Here is a 16200-nt window from a genome sequence, read left to right on the forward strand (position 1 = left end):
TTTACTGGTTCCCTTCAAATGATACAATATCAACTATATGTACATAAAACAACTGATAACACACCAAGTGACCCACCTCACTTTGCATCTTTTGAGCCTCTTTGGAAGCTTGATATGATGGTGTCTCAACAAATTCAAGCATTGACTTTCCCTTATTTTTCTCATATTCTTCTTTGTATTTAACCTTCATTGAAAAAAAGTGTAAAAAACACATAGAAATGAAAAGCCCTTACATAAGTAGAGCAAAGTAAAATAAATATGTCCCAAATTAATCATCCTGTTTTCTAAAATCATATTAACCTGGCCATTTAGGTTGGACACTGGGTTCCCTGTGGTTAATGACATACCAAGATAGTAAATAGGTAATAAATGAAAAATTTTAAGGGATAAAAATAATCTAGAACAACTAAATAATGTAGTTCTAGGACTTGTATATTTTGTCAAATAGCTGGAATATACAGTATATATCATACACATGGGGTTACTTATGTACACACATGATATATACACATATATATGTATGACATGTAAGGAGGGAGGGAGAGAAAAATCCCTATGATAGCTTCAATGTCTATTAGTACATCATGATCAAGAAAAAACATGAGTATGATTCTCCATCTTTCTGTCAAAGGGAGAACAATGTTCTCTAGGACTGCTGGATTTTCCCATGGACACTGAGTAAAACACACATACAGACCTTCCATGTGACTCCTTTCAGTTTCACTATGCACTATTTAATAATATTATATTATGAGTTATTTCATTCAATTACAGTCAATCCTCATCTCATTTCAGTTTATTAAATGATCAATAGTTTCTACATCCTAATTTAAAAAACTAAAATTATATGGAGGACATCAGAGTGGTTGGATTTTTAGCAATATATCTTTTTAAATTAAATTCATAGAAAAGTTTTGATCATGATTCACTTCATTCAGAAATGCATTTTCTTAAAATCATTATGTTTAATAGTGATTTATGAAATTATTTCTTAAGATGTATAATAATGATGATGTTAATGATAACCCAAAAGAAATTTTTCAATACTTAGAACTTTGTAGTGACAGGAAATATGACAAAATTTAAAATACCTATGTGTAGACATATTTTTGTTGCAGAAAAGTATGCTAGAGTAATAATAAAAATGTCAGAAGCATAATAACATAGTACATTAGGATAAAATTTTATAGGAAAATGAAACAAAAATAAGGATTTAAAAAGAAAAAAAAAATGCACATTTCCAAACGAAGAGGAGCTGGTTTGTATATTTTTGAAATAAATGAAGGTGGGCATAAAATCAGTATGGAATTTATGTTCCATAGAATACATTTAAAAGAGTGACATAAACTTTTATCTTAACAGATGCTAGAAATGACATCTTTTGTAAATACTTCAACTCAGAATAAAAATAATAGACATCAATTTTAAAGAGCTAGGAAGAAAATATTTTTTAAAGTTTTTTTAGGGATACATAGAATTTCACAGTTGGAACAAATAATATAAAATACACTGGTAAGATTGTTTTCCCTTTTTAATAACACTTATAATTAAACAGAAATTATAATAAACCTTGCACCTGGAAAATTAATTTTGCAGCTCAGAATGACGAAACCGTACACTATAAAAATTTAAATCACCATGTTGACCATATTTAATTAATTCCTATGCTGTAAGTTTTTAATTTGGTGAAATAACTTATTTTATGAAATGCCTTCATATTGAAACATGGGTTAAGCTTCCCCAACCCAATATATACATATAGAAAATGGTGTTTGAGATTTTACAAAACAATGTTAGGATCTGTTCCTTTCAGCAACTGCACATTCTCAGTCGAGGTACACAGCAGTGAGCAGTGGATGTCAGGATTGTTTTGGGGTCCTGGAGGAGGTGCCCAACCAGTGCATACCTGACTCTGGAGGACAGCATTGCCTTTATGGTGCAGGTGTTCTGCAGCATCGGCGTCAAAGTGGTACATTCCTTTGTTTTCCTCAAAAAGCTTTTTATATTCTCGCTAAAATACAGAACATGAAAATAAACTTAGAATAAAAGAGACTGATTAGAGCAATTAATACTTAGGAATGCCAGTGAAAACTACAAGCCACCAAGAGCTGCCAAGCTGTTAGCAAGTCCCCATCTGCAGTTGGCTGGCGTGGAGGGGGTTTCTGAGGCTGAGATAAATGAACAAAGTGAGATAGACCAGCTCCAGGTGGTCAACGTGCACAGCATATGAAACACTCAGGGGACAATTAGCTGGGAACACAGCGTGAAGAATATTTTACACCCCCAAGGAGTGACTATGGAAAAGCTAGCAATGGAACTACTGTGAATAGGGAAGGTGGACAAAATCAAGACAATTTGCCTGGCCCTTACCACAGGACAGGGATGTGTTTAATAGTGCCCACAAGAAGAGAAGGAAAGAAAAGAAGAAAGAACAAAGAAAAGAAAAGCTAGAGGCAAGAAAGAAAAAAAGACGTATACAAAGGCTCAACCATGAAGAAGACTGGGGGTCACAAGCAAAATAAGAGTGTTAGAACTGTTTCAACTAATTTTCCGAAAAGGAAAGGGTAGGAGGTGCATGGAAGAGAAACTGAGGAATCCGGGTACAGTCTGTTGAATTTTTAAGGTGAAGAAATTGGATTAAAGTTATTATATAGATATGCAGATGAAAAAGTGAAAAAGTGAATTTGGAGGAGACCGGAATGGATAGCAATGCTAAGTTTAGCAACTGTAGGACTCTAAGTACAACAGGCAGCAATAATAGAGAAATTGCTTCATGATCTCTGTCATTGGAGACTGGACACTTATTTATCTTTACCTACTTAGAAAAGACCCTTAGAAGTAAACGGTAACACGCCAAGACTCCTGGCTACAGAGACTTAAGCTAAAGTTAGCTGCTCACTAGGCAATGAGGGTTTCAATAAAAATGGCAATTTTGCACAGAGTAGAGGGATACAAAAGCTGCATTTGAAAGTGAGTAGGAAAATATAGAAACCTTATACTTTGATTAGAAGTTATCATATAATATATTTTTTATAAAATAATCATGACTTGAATTAACTAGCTAGAGCATATTCCATTACTGAGGTAAAATCCAGAACCAATTAAAGCTAGGATACTATGTCCAGAATAGTGGATATGTACTGAGAAAAGGTGAATAGACATTGTTCCCAACACAATTATCTATTTTAGTTACAAGGTATTTCAGAAACTCCTATTTTTAAAAAAATGAAAACAAAAACAACAAAAAATCTGCTTGAACTGAGATTTGCAAAAGAATTTTGCAATACTTGTTTTTCCCCATATAATAGTCTCTGTTGCCTCCTAGTGGGAGCTACACAGAGCAACACAATATATATATTTTTAATTTATATAGTTATAAAAGAAACTGAAAACTATGAAAGCTCCTTTTTCCAGGGGAACATGTTCCCTCAAAAATTTAATGAATATGTTTGTACAAACCCATAAGGCACTCTCGTTTCACTCAATACATTACACATTAAAATAAGAATTCTGATGTATACCAAAGACATCTAGAGGTCTTTAAAAAACAGCTGTTTAGAACAAAGTGACAACTAATTTTGGCAGAATGTCTATTTATTAAGCAATCTCTTATTCAATGTTTTAATAAAATTAAGTTGCTTTTGTAAATCAACAAAATTCTAATACTCCTTACATTAAAATGTAAAAGGAGGCTATTCTACAAATAAATGATAAACATTTAGGTGATAGATATGCTAATTATTTTGATTGGGTCGTTATATAATATATGCATACACTAAAAAACAAACTGTACCCCATAGAAATGTACAATTAAAAAATTAATTTTAAAAATCAATTAAATAAAGAAGGCTATTCTAATCTACAATAAATTTGAGCTGATGTATTACTGTACAACTTTAGTAAGAAAATAATTCAGAGTAACACATTTTTTAAGTCTTAAACTTTCTCTCCCATGAAGTGATCATTCAGTCACAATTTTTTTATGGAAAAAAAATCTGTGATCTACACAAAAGCACCACCTGAATAAAGATTTAAACTGTAAAAATAATATATAAAAGAAGCATAACATATGACTTTGCTAGTTTTTCTCTGTTGAAGAGGTGATAGAAACAATTTATATTAAACTGTGATTTTTTTTCCACCATTATTGTAAAATAAAGGTCACATTCTTGAAAAGAAATATTGCCTATGAGTGGCATGCATTCTTCCAGCTACCCAATTTTTAAATTACTATCATGGTATTTCTATTGCCTTATTTACACATGAATCCCCATGTCCCTAGTAAATCTAATCCAGTATGGATGGAGAACAGTTAAAGGGAAATGTCACTGCAATGGTCATAGCTGGTTGCTGGAGACTGGATGTGATGAAAGTGGTGAGATCAAAGGATAGAAATATATCGTTTTACAAGCATGTCTATGAGTCATGGAGAAAAACACGAAACTGAAACAGAGACACCCAAGAAACTGGGGATTGTGTGCAGAAGGTACAGACAACATGATTCAAATCTGCAACCCAAGTGCAAATTCTCGGCTTGTGAAATATCACTCTAACAACCATTTTGTGCTCAACAGCTTGAAAAGAATGACATACTACTTTTCATCCAAGGACCAGAATTTGTTTTTTTAATTACAAATTTTAAAAAATAAGGAAAAATGTCTCTGATCTGAGGCCACCAGAGATGGGAAAAGGGGAGAGGGATTAGCAAGAAATTGATAAAGGGCCACAAAAAATGATATTGTATAATGATAAATATAGTAATTATCCTGATTTGAGCATCACCATATTGCACATGGGTATGGATATTCAATGCTATACCCCACAGATAAATACAATCAATTATGTTTCAAGTAAAAATAAAATTTGTTTATAATCTCTGTATGAACTCTTTACACACATAATACATTTCAAGAAGGATAGCAGTGGTGTTGGTGTTGGAGAAAGGAGGCTCACAAAATAGTAAACAGAAGTTTCAATATATCAAAGCCAAGTGCAGACATTTCTAAAGCTGAACCGAAGCTGTATCAATTATTGAATAGCTTGGGAACCGAGTGACTACAGATTTCTAAGTCTATGACTGTAGGCACATCCACCCTCGCTTTCTCTCATGCCTCGCCCAACATGCATTTCTCCAGCTGATCCATGCCTGGCCCAAAGCAGACACTCATTAGGATAATTTTGAGTAAGTGAATGAGTAAGTGTGTGACTATTTAAAAAGGCATAGAAATAATTCAAGGTCAAATTAGAGTTCATGATCACCATGATAATGGTGACTTCCTGGGATGTACAAAATGAAGCTACATGTGACCTGGGGTCATCAGTTACAAGAGCCAGTGAAGGCACACACACTAAGGGTTGGCACAGCATCCCAGAGAGTGAGTTCTGGGGGACTGACCACTTGGGCAGTAATACAAGTATTTTTGCAGGACATGAAGAACTCACCCTCTCCTCCTAGTTGCTTTGACAAAGAACATGGAAACCATCCAAAGACTAAAAGTACATTGTCAATTTAGATTTTATTTTCAGAAAAAAATATAATTTAGACAAAAGACCATTTTTTATGCTACTGGAGGCATCCTAAATACCAGATGCTCAGGTCTGGCCTGGGTAAAATAAAAGATCCCTTACTTGAAAGCCTGAACTTCAAGTGGCTTCAATCTCATACAGAAGAAAGAGGAAGAAAGAAAGAACGCCTGCACAGACACTTTGAAGTGTAGATGTATTCAAGAGATACTAAAGAGCTGGCAAGAGCCCTCTTTGTAAAGCGACAGCCCAGGTGGGATTTATGCAGGCAGACCACGACTTTGCAATGAGTTAGTTACTGAGGGAAGGGTGGCACGCAGGCAGTCTAAGGAAGCACGTGGGTGAGCTCATGGGCACCACAGGCACATTGGTTTCTTGGAGCCACATGACGTCAGACAACCCACTTACTCCGCTGAGCATTTTGCTGGCTTTCAAAGCGTGGTCTAAAAACAACAAATTTGGGAGATCTGAAACTGGATCGTGCATATTTTGAATGTCTCTCTTGTATTTCACCTACGAAAATAATATGGAACAAAATACCATCTAGAAGAAAATATTAATGCTTCTGCATCACTACCATTTCTGTTTTTAACACATCATAAAGTACTATTTAGTGGTAAATTGACAGGTGGATTAACAAGTAGCCACTAGATGGTGCTGATTCACTACTGAATGACTTAAAAAAATCCAGTTTTACTTCTAACGACTTGAAAATATTTTGATAATCCCTTTTATTGTCTACATATTCAAAGAGGATGATATTAACAGAATCAAGTAATTCTCACAGAAACTCTCAAAAAACAAGCAATAGTCAGTTTATTCTTTAGAAATTATTATAGTATTTCAATTACGCTTCGTGGCGATTTTAGGCTTTTGGTGTTTTTCATCCCCTTACTATATAGACCTTTTTTTTTATATAACCTACTGCTTTGGAAATATAATACTACTAATGATAATAATAATAATAACAAAATAACAATAGCAAACACATCAAGCATTTACTATGTGCCAGACACTTTTCTAAATACTTTATATACTTATTAAGTATTTAATCTCCCCAATACCAGTAGCTAGGTATTTTAAGTATTCCCCACTTTACAGATGAGGAAACTGAGGCACAGAAAGATGAAAGCATAATATGAAGTGGTGGAACAGGATTTAAATCCAGGCAACCTGATTCTAAACCCTGAGCTTTCAGCACTATGCTCTAGGTTCCTTTCAATATATTTCACTTCTATTTCCTTTACATTTATACACATACACAAAATAATCAAACAAGAAAAAGAAATTATTCTGGTATTTCCAGTGGTCCTAAAAGACAGAAGCACCCATTTCAACTGCTGGAAACAAACAAAAGTTGGTTACTGAACACAAATAATAATACCTTCTAAACATTAATAAAAAAGCAAGATAAACTAAGCCTCAAGGAGATGATGGGAGTTGAAGGGTTTAAATGATCTAACAAAGCAACAGTTAGACAATATTTAATTTTCATACTTGAAAAGGTACTCTACACATTTTTAACTATAGCAGAGTGATCAATGTTTTCAATGTTTCTGTTTTTATACTCTGCCTAATTCTAATAAGAATTTAAAACATCATTTCTTGTAATATAAATGTTGATTATTTTTAAAAACAAATCTTGAAGTATCACAGCCTTCACAAAAGGAATAAGAAAGAAATTGCAAGCCGTTACAAGTACAATTTTTGAAAATTTCATTATGATAAACTGCCATGTACCAGGTAGTACTTTAGAATAAACACAATTTCACGGGCATAATTACATGAGTTAACTATTGTCCTAAACTCTGTCATCTATTTCTACTTTTGATTAGAAATAATAATTTTATTCACAACGCTATTCCTATCCATTAACTAATTAGTAATCAGTAATAGCAAATTATAATATTACATTTTTTCTCAAAACAAGCTTCAAGAAAATGTGCTTCACTGTTTTCAAGTACAAATTACTCGGAAATTACATGATCCTGATTATCTATCGGTAATTACAGCACAGTTGGTTCTAAGAAAACAGGAATCGAAAATATTGAAAATAATTTTCTATAAATTGCAACTTACATTGCTTGCCAGTGTCGCAGCACGCTGATTTTGCCTAAAAGAAGCACTTTCGAGGGGATTGTACTGATGTTTCTTATCCTTCATTTCATTATCAAATTTTTCTTTGTATTTAATCTGTCATGAAACAAAAAAGAGGATAAAATAAACAGCACATTTATCTTTAAGTTTAAGACACATTTGATTTTTAAATAGATCAAATAAAAGCTGTCTTAAAAATGAATGGTAGCAAAGTTTAAATTCCTAGCATCTACCTCCCTCTATAAAGCTTAATTAGGCATAAAAGTTAAAAAAAAAAAAAAAAGCTCTCCTTGAACATTGATCATAAATGCAACTAGGCATGAACTCAAATCCTATTAACGAGAATTATGCACTAAAATATCAACATTTTTAAAGGTCAGTTTCCATTTCTGCATTCCTATAATCCATGATCAATTAAAAATTGAGCGCACAAATGTCTTAAGGTCCACCACCTTCAGAAAAAGGATCCTAGGCCCCAGAATTTGAATAGGAATTTTCAAAAGAGAATTACTCTACATAAAGAGCATGAATTGTACCATAGTTTGTCTCATCATTTCCCATATTTCATTTATTCAAAAATTTGTCTTTAGAAACTACATTTTCTGAAATGTCCTGGGACTATTTAATGTCATTTTTTAATTTCTCTGCTTTAACGCTACAATTTATTCAGCACGAAAACCATCTCCATATTCACTCTAAATTATTTTTCTCTTTCTTAAGCATTGTTAGTACAACCAAAAAAGGATTATCAACTTATTTTGTAGAACTTTTTTCTCCATGGATAGAGAAATATGTGAATGTATGTTATGATAACTAATCGGAATACAGATACAAGTTTTTTTAACAAAAAAACCAAAAAACCTAACTACTCACATCTCACACCCCCTTTGATTCTTGTGTCCAGGAAAGGTCACACTGATTGGAAAGCAAAAGTAAGCTGTTTTGTCCCCTTGTAATATTTTTACAATATTACAATTCTTATAATATTTTTTCTGACAACATTCTCATAAAGGACCTTTATTCATATGTCTTAAGGCTCTGCCCTGCAAAAAAAAACCTTTTTTAAAAGGGAATTTGGGGGTGGCGCAAATAAAAATAATTAAATTAAAATAGATATATTTTAATCAAGCATATATAGGGTGATGGTCTCCTTCAGGGACATGTGTCCAGTACCTATGGGAGAGACAGTGAAATGTTGATACAGCATTTGGGAAATACTTCAAGACGGCTTACAGGAAATATTTTCTGTTGTGGTTCCATTTGATAAAATCTACTTCCTGATAGTCACATTCCCTTATACATTTATCCTAAATAATTGGTGAGTCCTCTCTAAAACAAGAAAAATTCTTATTTCTTTATTATTATTTTAAGTCTTGAAATCGGGGACAATATCACAAATGGAATAAATTCAGACCTCCTTCACTACTTTGCAGAGTAGATGGCACAAGGGCCAAGGCTTTTGCTGCCTGGTCCTCCCTAAACACACAAATTCAATCCCTTTGCACCCTCCCACGTGCTATGCCACTTTGCACCATGTTTTAATCACTGGTTTTGTCCCTCTCCTAAGTTTTTGGTGCCTATAGGGTATTCACTCAACTGACTTCCATGTGAATGATGAATGACACTTGCGACTCAGTATTCACCAACCCCCTGCACTTCATTGATGGTCATGCACCGTGAATGCTCTCAATTGGTAGCTATTTACATCTAATCAGCTGATCTAGCTATGCTGACTTGCATCAAGTTTTCTTTCAGTTATTCATATTCTCCAACCTCAGACACCATGAGAGTCTTAGTTATGTATTAGCTAAATGGCCAAAATTGTTTATATGATCTTTGTGCACAGAGAGACCAGCACACAGTTTGTGCGTCCTCTGGGGTTCCCAGCAGAATGACACTAGGAGCAGAGGTAATACTAGGGTGGTGTTACTTGGAAATGAAAATGACAAATTCTTATCTGTTATTAAACCTGGCTTTTGCTCTGCCAAGTAAATGTACATTCCTAAAAAAGAATAATCAATCTGTCAGTCATATACTTATATTGAATGTCATAATAAGCAAAGTGTCATGAAATTTATCTTATTCTAATCTTCAGTACTCTGAATGATTTGATTCAAATAACACGTAAGGAACAAAAACTCAAGAGTTTCTCTAATTAATTAACCACAAAGTAAAATAACTGTATTGTATAAAAAACACACTGTCCAGATTCTGACACCCATTTCTTACCTCACTCTTTCTGTAAGGTTTGCATGTACACAAACTAAGAAAATAACCAAATGGCTTAAATGGGTCACATCTCTTACCTTCTGACTGGTTCACGTGCTAACTGCAAAGCACATCCCTTCAGGTTTTAAGACCATTTGAGAAATGGAGAAATAAGTGTTGAGTGCCTTAGCTATGTATTTAAGACAAAGTGTGCTGTGGGTCGAATGTCCCCCCCAAATTCAGTTTGACCCCCATTTTAACAGTGTAAGAGAGTGGGAAATCCAATTATGATATTGGAAAGGTGGGGCCTTTAAGAGGTGATTAGATTGTGAGGACTGTGCTCTCATGAATGAATTGATCCATTCATGGACTAATGGGCATGGTTCTGATGGTTTACAAGGAAGGCAAGCGAAAAGGTTAGTTCTCTCTTCTCATTATATTTTCTCTAGTGATGTGATACCCTGAGTTGCTGTAGAAAGTCATCACTCAGAAGAAGTCCCTCAACAGATTTGTTCCCTGGACTTTGGACTTCCCAACCTCCAAAACTGTAAGAAATAAATTCCATTCATTTATAAATTGCCCAGTTTCAGGTGTCCTGTTATAAGCAACAGAAATGAAGTAATACACAATGTTATTCCTTATAACTAGATCAATTATTTTGGAAACAAATGAAGTTACTCACTCCATATGACTGATGTTATTTACATTGTGGACATCATACCCAGTGGTCCTGATATCTATCACCTTTTTTTTTTTTAATACATGATAAGTATATAGGATCAAACTCCTAAAAGTTTTCTGAAGAATATTAACCTTATCAGGACTTTCAGAGTCCCACACTTGGAGAAAACACTGGAACCATGAAGCTGCAATGATATAATCTAAACTAGCTCCACATACAAATAAATGTTAAAACATTTTGAATAAAATAATAATAAACTAGCTCTTCATAACTGCATCTGGACAGAGCAGTGTCTCCATGGTTTGAAGCCCAACTTCCAACCCCAGTAGTTAGACACTTCGCAGTAGGCATGTCAGGCTTCACAATGCCTCACAAAAAGCCAGCAAAGGCAGAAGAAAGCAGACTCTGAACAAAAACTTTCAACATAGCCATATAAATCAATGTTAGGAAAGAAACAGGAAATTCAATATGCATCTCTTAATCATTACTGAAAATAAAAAGTAAGTGAATAACACTACCACATATCTAGAGGCATCAATTCCCTCCAATTTTGGATGAAATTAAACTAAAAGCTGTCAAGGAAGACAGAATAAACAGAGTTTTGTGAAGAACTCATCATAAAATCAATAGCAGTTTTAAGTTTCGATTTTGCACAAAATAATATCTCTGCCCTTACTTTCTTTACCAAGTAACATCTTACTGACTTTCTACCAAATGATAATGATCCAGAGAAAATTTATTCAATCAGTCTATATATATATGTATTGATAGCCTAATTTGTGCCAGTCTATAAGCATATAAGTGTGTCAAAGGCATACAAGCCCTGTCTCCACGGAGCTTGCCATGTGATAAGTGAGGCAGACACTTAAAACACACACAAATACATGTATATGACTACTACAAATTGTGTCAAGAACTGTAAAGAGAAAGAGCAGAGAATAAAGGGAGGAGAGATACCATTTAAACTGGGACGTGACATTTAAGCTGATACATGGATGGGAGGAGGAGGTTGGCGGAGGAGTGTTTGCCAGGAAGGGAGAATGGGAGATTCTTCAAACCAATTAATACCCCTTACAATTTAAGGACAACACTTCTTACTAAATTTTAATAGCAATCCAGAATTTAATTTTTACTTTTAAAGCCATTCTTATTAATGTAACAAATGTAATTTTAGAACAAATACTAATGATTATAAATACACAGGTTTTTCCCTAATATTATAAAACTAAACAAAAAATCCATTCATCCCATAGACAAATTCCAAGTCATAAATTAAGATGATATATAAATATATTAACAACCACTCTCAGAATTTTTTAAGTGGGTAACTTCCAACAGTTACTGTAATTATATTTGAGATTCATATACACCCATCTCTTTATGTTGGCACGTGAGATTTTACTTTTATTTTTTACTTTCTTTTTTAATCACTTCACCGTAATCTTATGTATCTTCCAAATTTAGGAAAGGGAAAGTTTACAACTGTGGGAGCAAAGCTATTGTATAAGTTAACGTAAGAAGGGGTTGGTGTGTGTTTCCATTACCTTTTGAGGGCAAAATCCCACAGAGCTCAATTTACAGGTAAAATGTGAAAATCTGCCCACTCACTCTCTGTTCTCGCCCCTTCATCAGGAGTGTCTTATCACTACATATCATGACCACTGCCCTGTCATTGCCTTCTCTCTTACAATTAATTCTTCTGGTGCTATCTTTCTCTTTTCTCCCTGCACTCTCCTCCTTACCCCCCATTTTCCTGCTTATTGAATTCTCAAATTATTTCCCTTCTGTGTGTGTATATGTGCCCTTTTCATTATCTTAGCAGCACAAGAGTAAATGATCTTCAAAGTTGTCAATGAAAATAAGAAACTACACTTTCAACCCTTATTTCTAGTTGATCTACCTGAAACTACAAATAGAACATACTGAGTTTATTTCAGAAGTCCTATTCATTCATTTGCCCAACTTTCCCCTTTTTTGATGACTTTATACATCATAAGATCCGTAAGAATGTCTTGAAAAATTAATGATGATAGATACAATGTAACTCACAAATTACAACCTGCTTCAGCATCTGATCACTCAGTTGCTAAATAATTGGATTGAAAAAAAATCTGCCTAAAAGCCCAAGTGGGAATCAAATGGTAGGGTTTTTGTGGACTGAATTTGAAATGTGAAAAAAAAAAAACAACCCTCAAATAACAAAATTTTCTTTTAAAGACTCTCAAATAGGATTGTAATGGAGTGAACGTAAGACCAGAATCTAAGAGCCATCGTTCCTATTCCTGCTCCATTCTGTGCATAAATTCATCTAAAAATGTACAATAGAAAACCATTCTGAATATCTACAGTATACTTATTCCTATGAAACCGTGTGATGTTTCTACAGGCCAAACATCGTTATAAGTGTTTTACTCACAGTAATTCATTTAACCCACAGAACAACTCTAACAAGTGGATACTATTGCTGTCATCCCCATTTCACAGATGAGAAAACTGAAGACAGAGAAATTAAGCAATTTGTCCAAGGTCACTCTGCTAGCAAACAACAGAACCAGGAGTTCAACCAGGTAGTCCTGCTCCAGCACCATTTTCTCTCCATTCTGAAATGTAATTCAATTAAGATATCTACAACTTGTAAAACGGATATTTTCAAAGTTGAAACCTCTATAAATGTACAAAAATTACTGTTTGATAACATTATTATTAACTCTTCAAATGTTACCTCTTCCATTAAAAAATCTTTAATTTTTATGTGGTCAATATAACCAGCTATTGTTTTATAGCTTCTAGATCTCTAGTCTTGTTCAAGAACAACTTTGTTAATCCTATATGGTATAGAGGATACCTGAACTTTCTTTTAAGATGTTTAAATCATTTATTGTTTGCATTCACATCTTTAATCCACCTGGAATTCATTTCTGTATACGTTTTAAGAGTTGGGTCCAATTTTGTTCTTACCATGATTGATGGCCAGTTATGTCAGCACCATTTATTAACAAATCCAACTTTTTCCCACTGACTTGAATCCACACTTTCATTGTATATTAAATTTTTATACATATTGGAATCTATTTCAATACACCCTATTCCATCCTACTGATTATTTTATCTCTCACTATATCCTTCCATATTGATTTAATTTTAGTAGTTTTTTATTACCTTATGGTAACTCATAACTTAAGTTCCCCTTCAGGGGTCTTCACTGTCATACTTTTAAAGGCTATTGTCAGGCATTTCCTTTCCATACAAACTTTAAGATAATCTTATCCATATTTTAAAAACCTGTTGTATTCTAAATGAAATTGCATGACATTTATATAACTCTGAGAGAAGTGAAATTGTTATCTATTGAGACTTCCGGCCAAAAACATGGCATGTCTTTTCACTTTTTCAGATCTCACTTTATGCTCTTCGATAAGCTTTCAAAGTTTCAAAGTTTTCTTTATTTTTGTCACCTCCTATTAACTTTGTAATTAAACTAAAGCACTTAAAAATTGGTAAAATGAGTATTTTTATTAGTAAGTTAAAATTTGAATGTGTACATGTGTGTAGGCAGAGATACAATTATTTGGTGTGACTCTTGCTGACTTCTGGAAATCCTAGGACATGTGACAATATAGCTAAACTCATTGAAAAAGGTTCATAATTGAACATGGAGAAAAGAAAACTTTGTTTTATGCTTAAAATTAGACTTAATTTTTTTCTTTACTGAAATTTATAATTATTGCAATCCTATCTGAAATGGTTCCAGAAACATTATCTCTGCTTATTCTTGCAATTGGAGATATTATCTAAAATGAAATATTTTCCTGTGCTGCTAGAAACAAAATCTCTGAATAAAGTCATTGTGGAATCATCACTAGAGTCTTACTTGACTAGAAAGTTTAGAAGCTTCCACAGCATGTTCAAAATCTGGTCTTCCAATTACAGCAGGCTCTTTATTCATTATTCCTTGCCCTTTCTTGTATTCTGCCTAAAATGAATAAACAAGAGAATGTTAAGTATTTCCACTTTCCAATAAAAGAATTATATTGACATTAGCCAAAATAAAGTATAATTGTTCCTCACAACACTAAAATGTTGACTGCTAAAGCAGGAATTGATTTTATAGTGCGATTATTTAAATAAACTCAACTTTTTGCAGTAAAATAATTACTAATTTTGAGTCTAAGTGTCCAGTCACCATCATCTTTGTATTTATGTAAAAATACTGAAAAAAGAGGTGAGGGGAAATTTCTGGATAACTGAGACCCTGCATTCTGCATAACTGAGACCCTGCATTCTGCATATAGATAGCTTTTACAGTTTTGGTTATTCTCAGGAACTGGTCTGACCGTGTTTGACTAACATGCAGGTGAATTTAGTAATTAATGATTTTTAAGGTGAGTTGAGGCTATGTTATTGAAATATTTGGTTCTAGTTTAATCATTATTTTAAACCAGGGTTTTCAATATGTTTAAGTAAAATGGTATTAACTAAGGAGGGTATCTAAGAAACAGCCTTGCCATGTAGAAAATATACAAAAGTTAGTATTGGTGGAAGAGAATCTGCATAATTAACAGCAATAAGATGGGATTGAGGCCAAGCAAAGTTCTTTAGAACAGGGTGAGGTAAGAGATTATATGGGACCAGATGACTGACAACCTTGAATTTCAAGCTGAGACATCTGAATGAGATCTTACACCCGAACAGTACTTATTTCTCTAAAAGTATGATAACACTAGCCATGGTCAAGTGAAGTGTGGCAGTTTCTGCATATACCTGAATAATTTACATAATCGAATGGATAATTCAGGAAAAAAAAATTGAGATGTCATTCACATTGATTAATTACAGTAATTAAATTAACCATCCAACTACCAAAGCTGTGCTTTGCCTCCTGCAAAAATAAGAAATCATTTCTGATCAAGATTAAGAAAAAGAAATTACATTGCTTATGATCTTGGAGTTCTGGGTTGCCATCTTGATATCCGGCCTGTCCAGCTCTGCACTATATGTGTGCGTGTCCTGAACGTCTTTTCTGTAGGAAATCTGATCAAAGAGACAGTTTTGATTAGAAAAAAAGAAAGAATAAATTAGTAGTTTCATATAGCTACTACTCTGCATGTTCATAACATTATTCATCCTTGCCATAATAGCGTAGAGAGCTTACACACCTTTTCTTTTTATCCTTTTTATGCACAATATTTATTTGTATTGATATATTAACTCTTTATACTATACGTATGTCTCATTAACATTCACACCCTTGAACTGACTTTATACTACCTAAGAAATATTACACCAAGAACAAGGCACAAAACCAATCTGAAAGGATTTTACATACACTGCTCTCATAAGCATGTCTTTGTATCTAAGTGTGTATGTTTATGTTCACATACAGAATATCCTCATCAAGGACTTCAACTTGCCCGTCATTCAGTATCAATCCCCGGTGGATGTAGGGTAAGTACCAGCACACAAATATTGAAAACCACTTCCTTGGAGAGGACAGGAGGTAAAGCTCTGTAGCTCTCCAGCTTTCACCAGCTCAAGCACATCGTTCTGCCTCCTCTGACTGGACTCTTCAAATATTCATGCCTAGTCATGGGTACTGACAATTTTATCATCTAATAAATGTCATTGCAGTGACTTGATACTCCCAAAATAAAAACAACTCCATTAAGGAACATTCTCTCTTTGAATGCATG

At 33.7% G+C, this 16200-nt stretch overlaps 1 protein-coding gene across 1 annotated transcript in view; it reads right to left on the minus strand.

Annotated features, from left to right (window-relative positions):
• Positions 1-16200, minus strand: part of NEBL (nebulette) — a 96602-nt gene that overhangs the window by 55057 nt on the left and 25345 nt on the right. The window contains 6 exon segments of the mRNA XM_063101140.1: positions 77-184; positions 1907-2011; positions 5932-6036; positions 7603-7716; positions 14382-14483; positions 15440-15541. Coding sequence (XP_062957210.1) covers positions 77-184; positions 1907-2011; positions 5932-6036; positions 7603-7716; positions 14382-14483; positions 15440-15541 — 636 coding nt within the window.

Source organism: Cynocephalus volans, chromosome 6 (genome assembly GCF_027409185.1).
Source record: "Cynocephalus volans isolate mCynVol1 chromosome 6, mCynVol1.pri, whole genome shotgun sequence".
Classification (NCBI taxonomy): domain Eukaryota; kingdom Metazoa; phylum Chordata; class Mammalia; order Dermoptera; family Cynocephalidae; genus Cynocephalus; species Cynocephalus volans.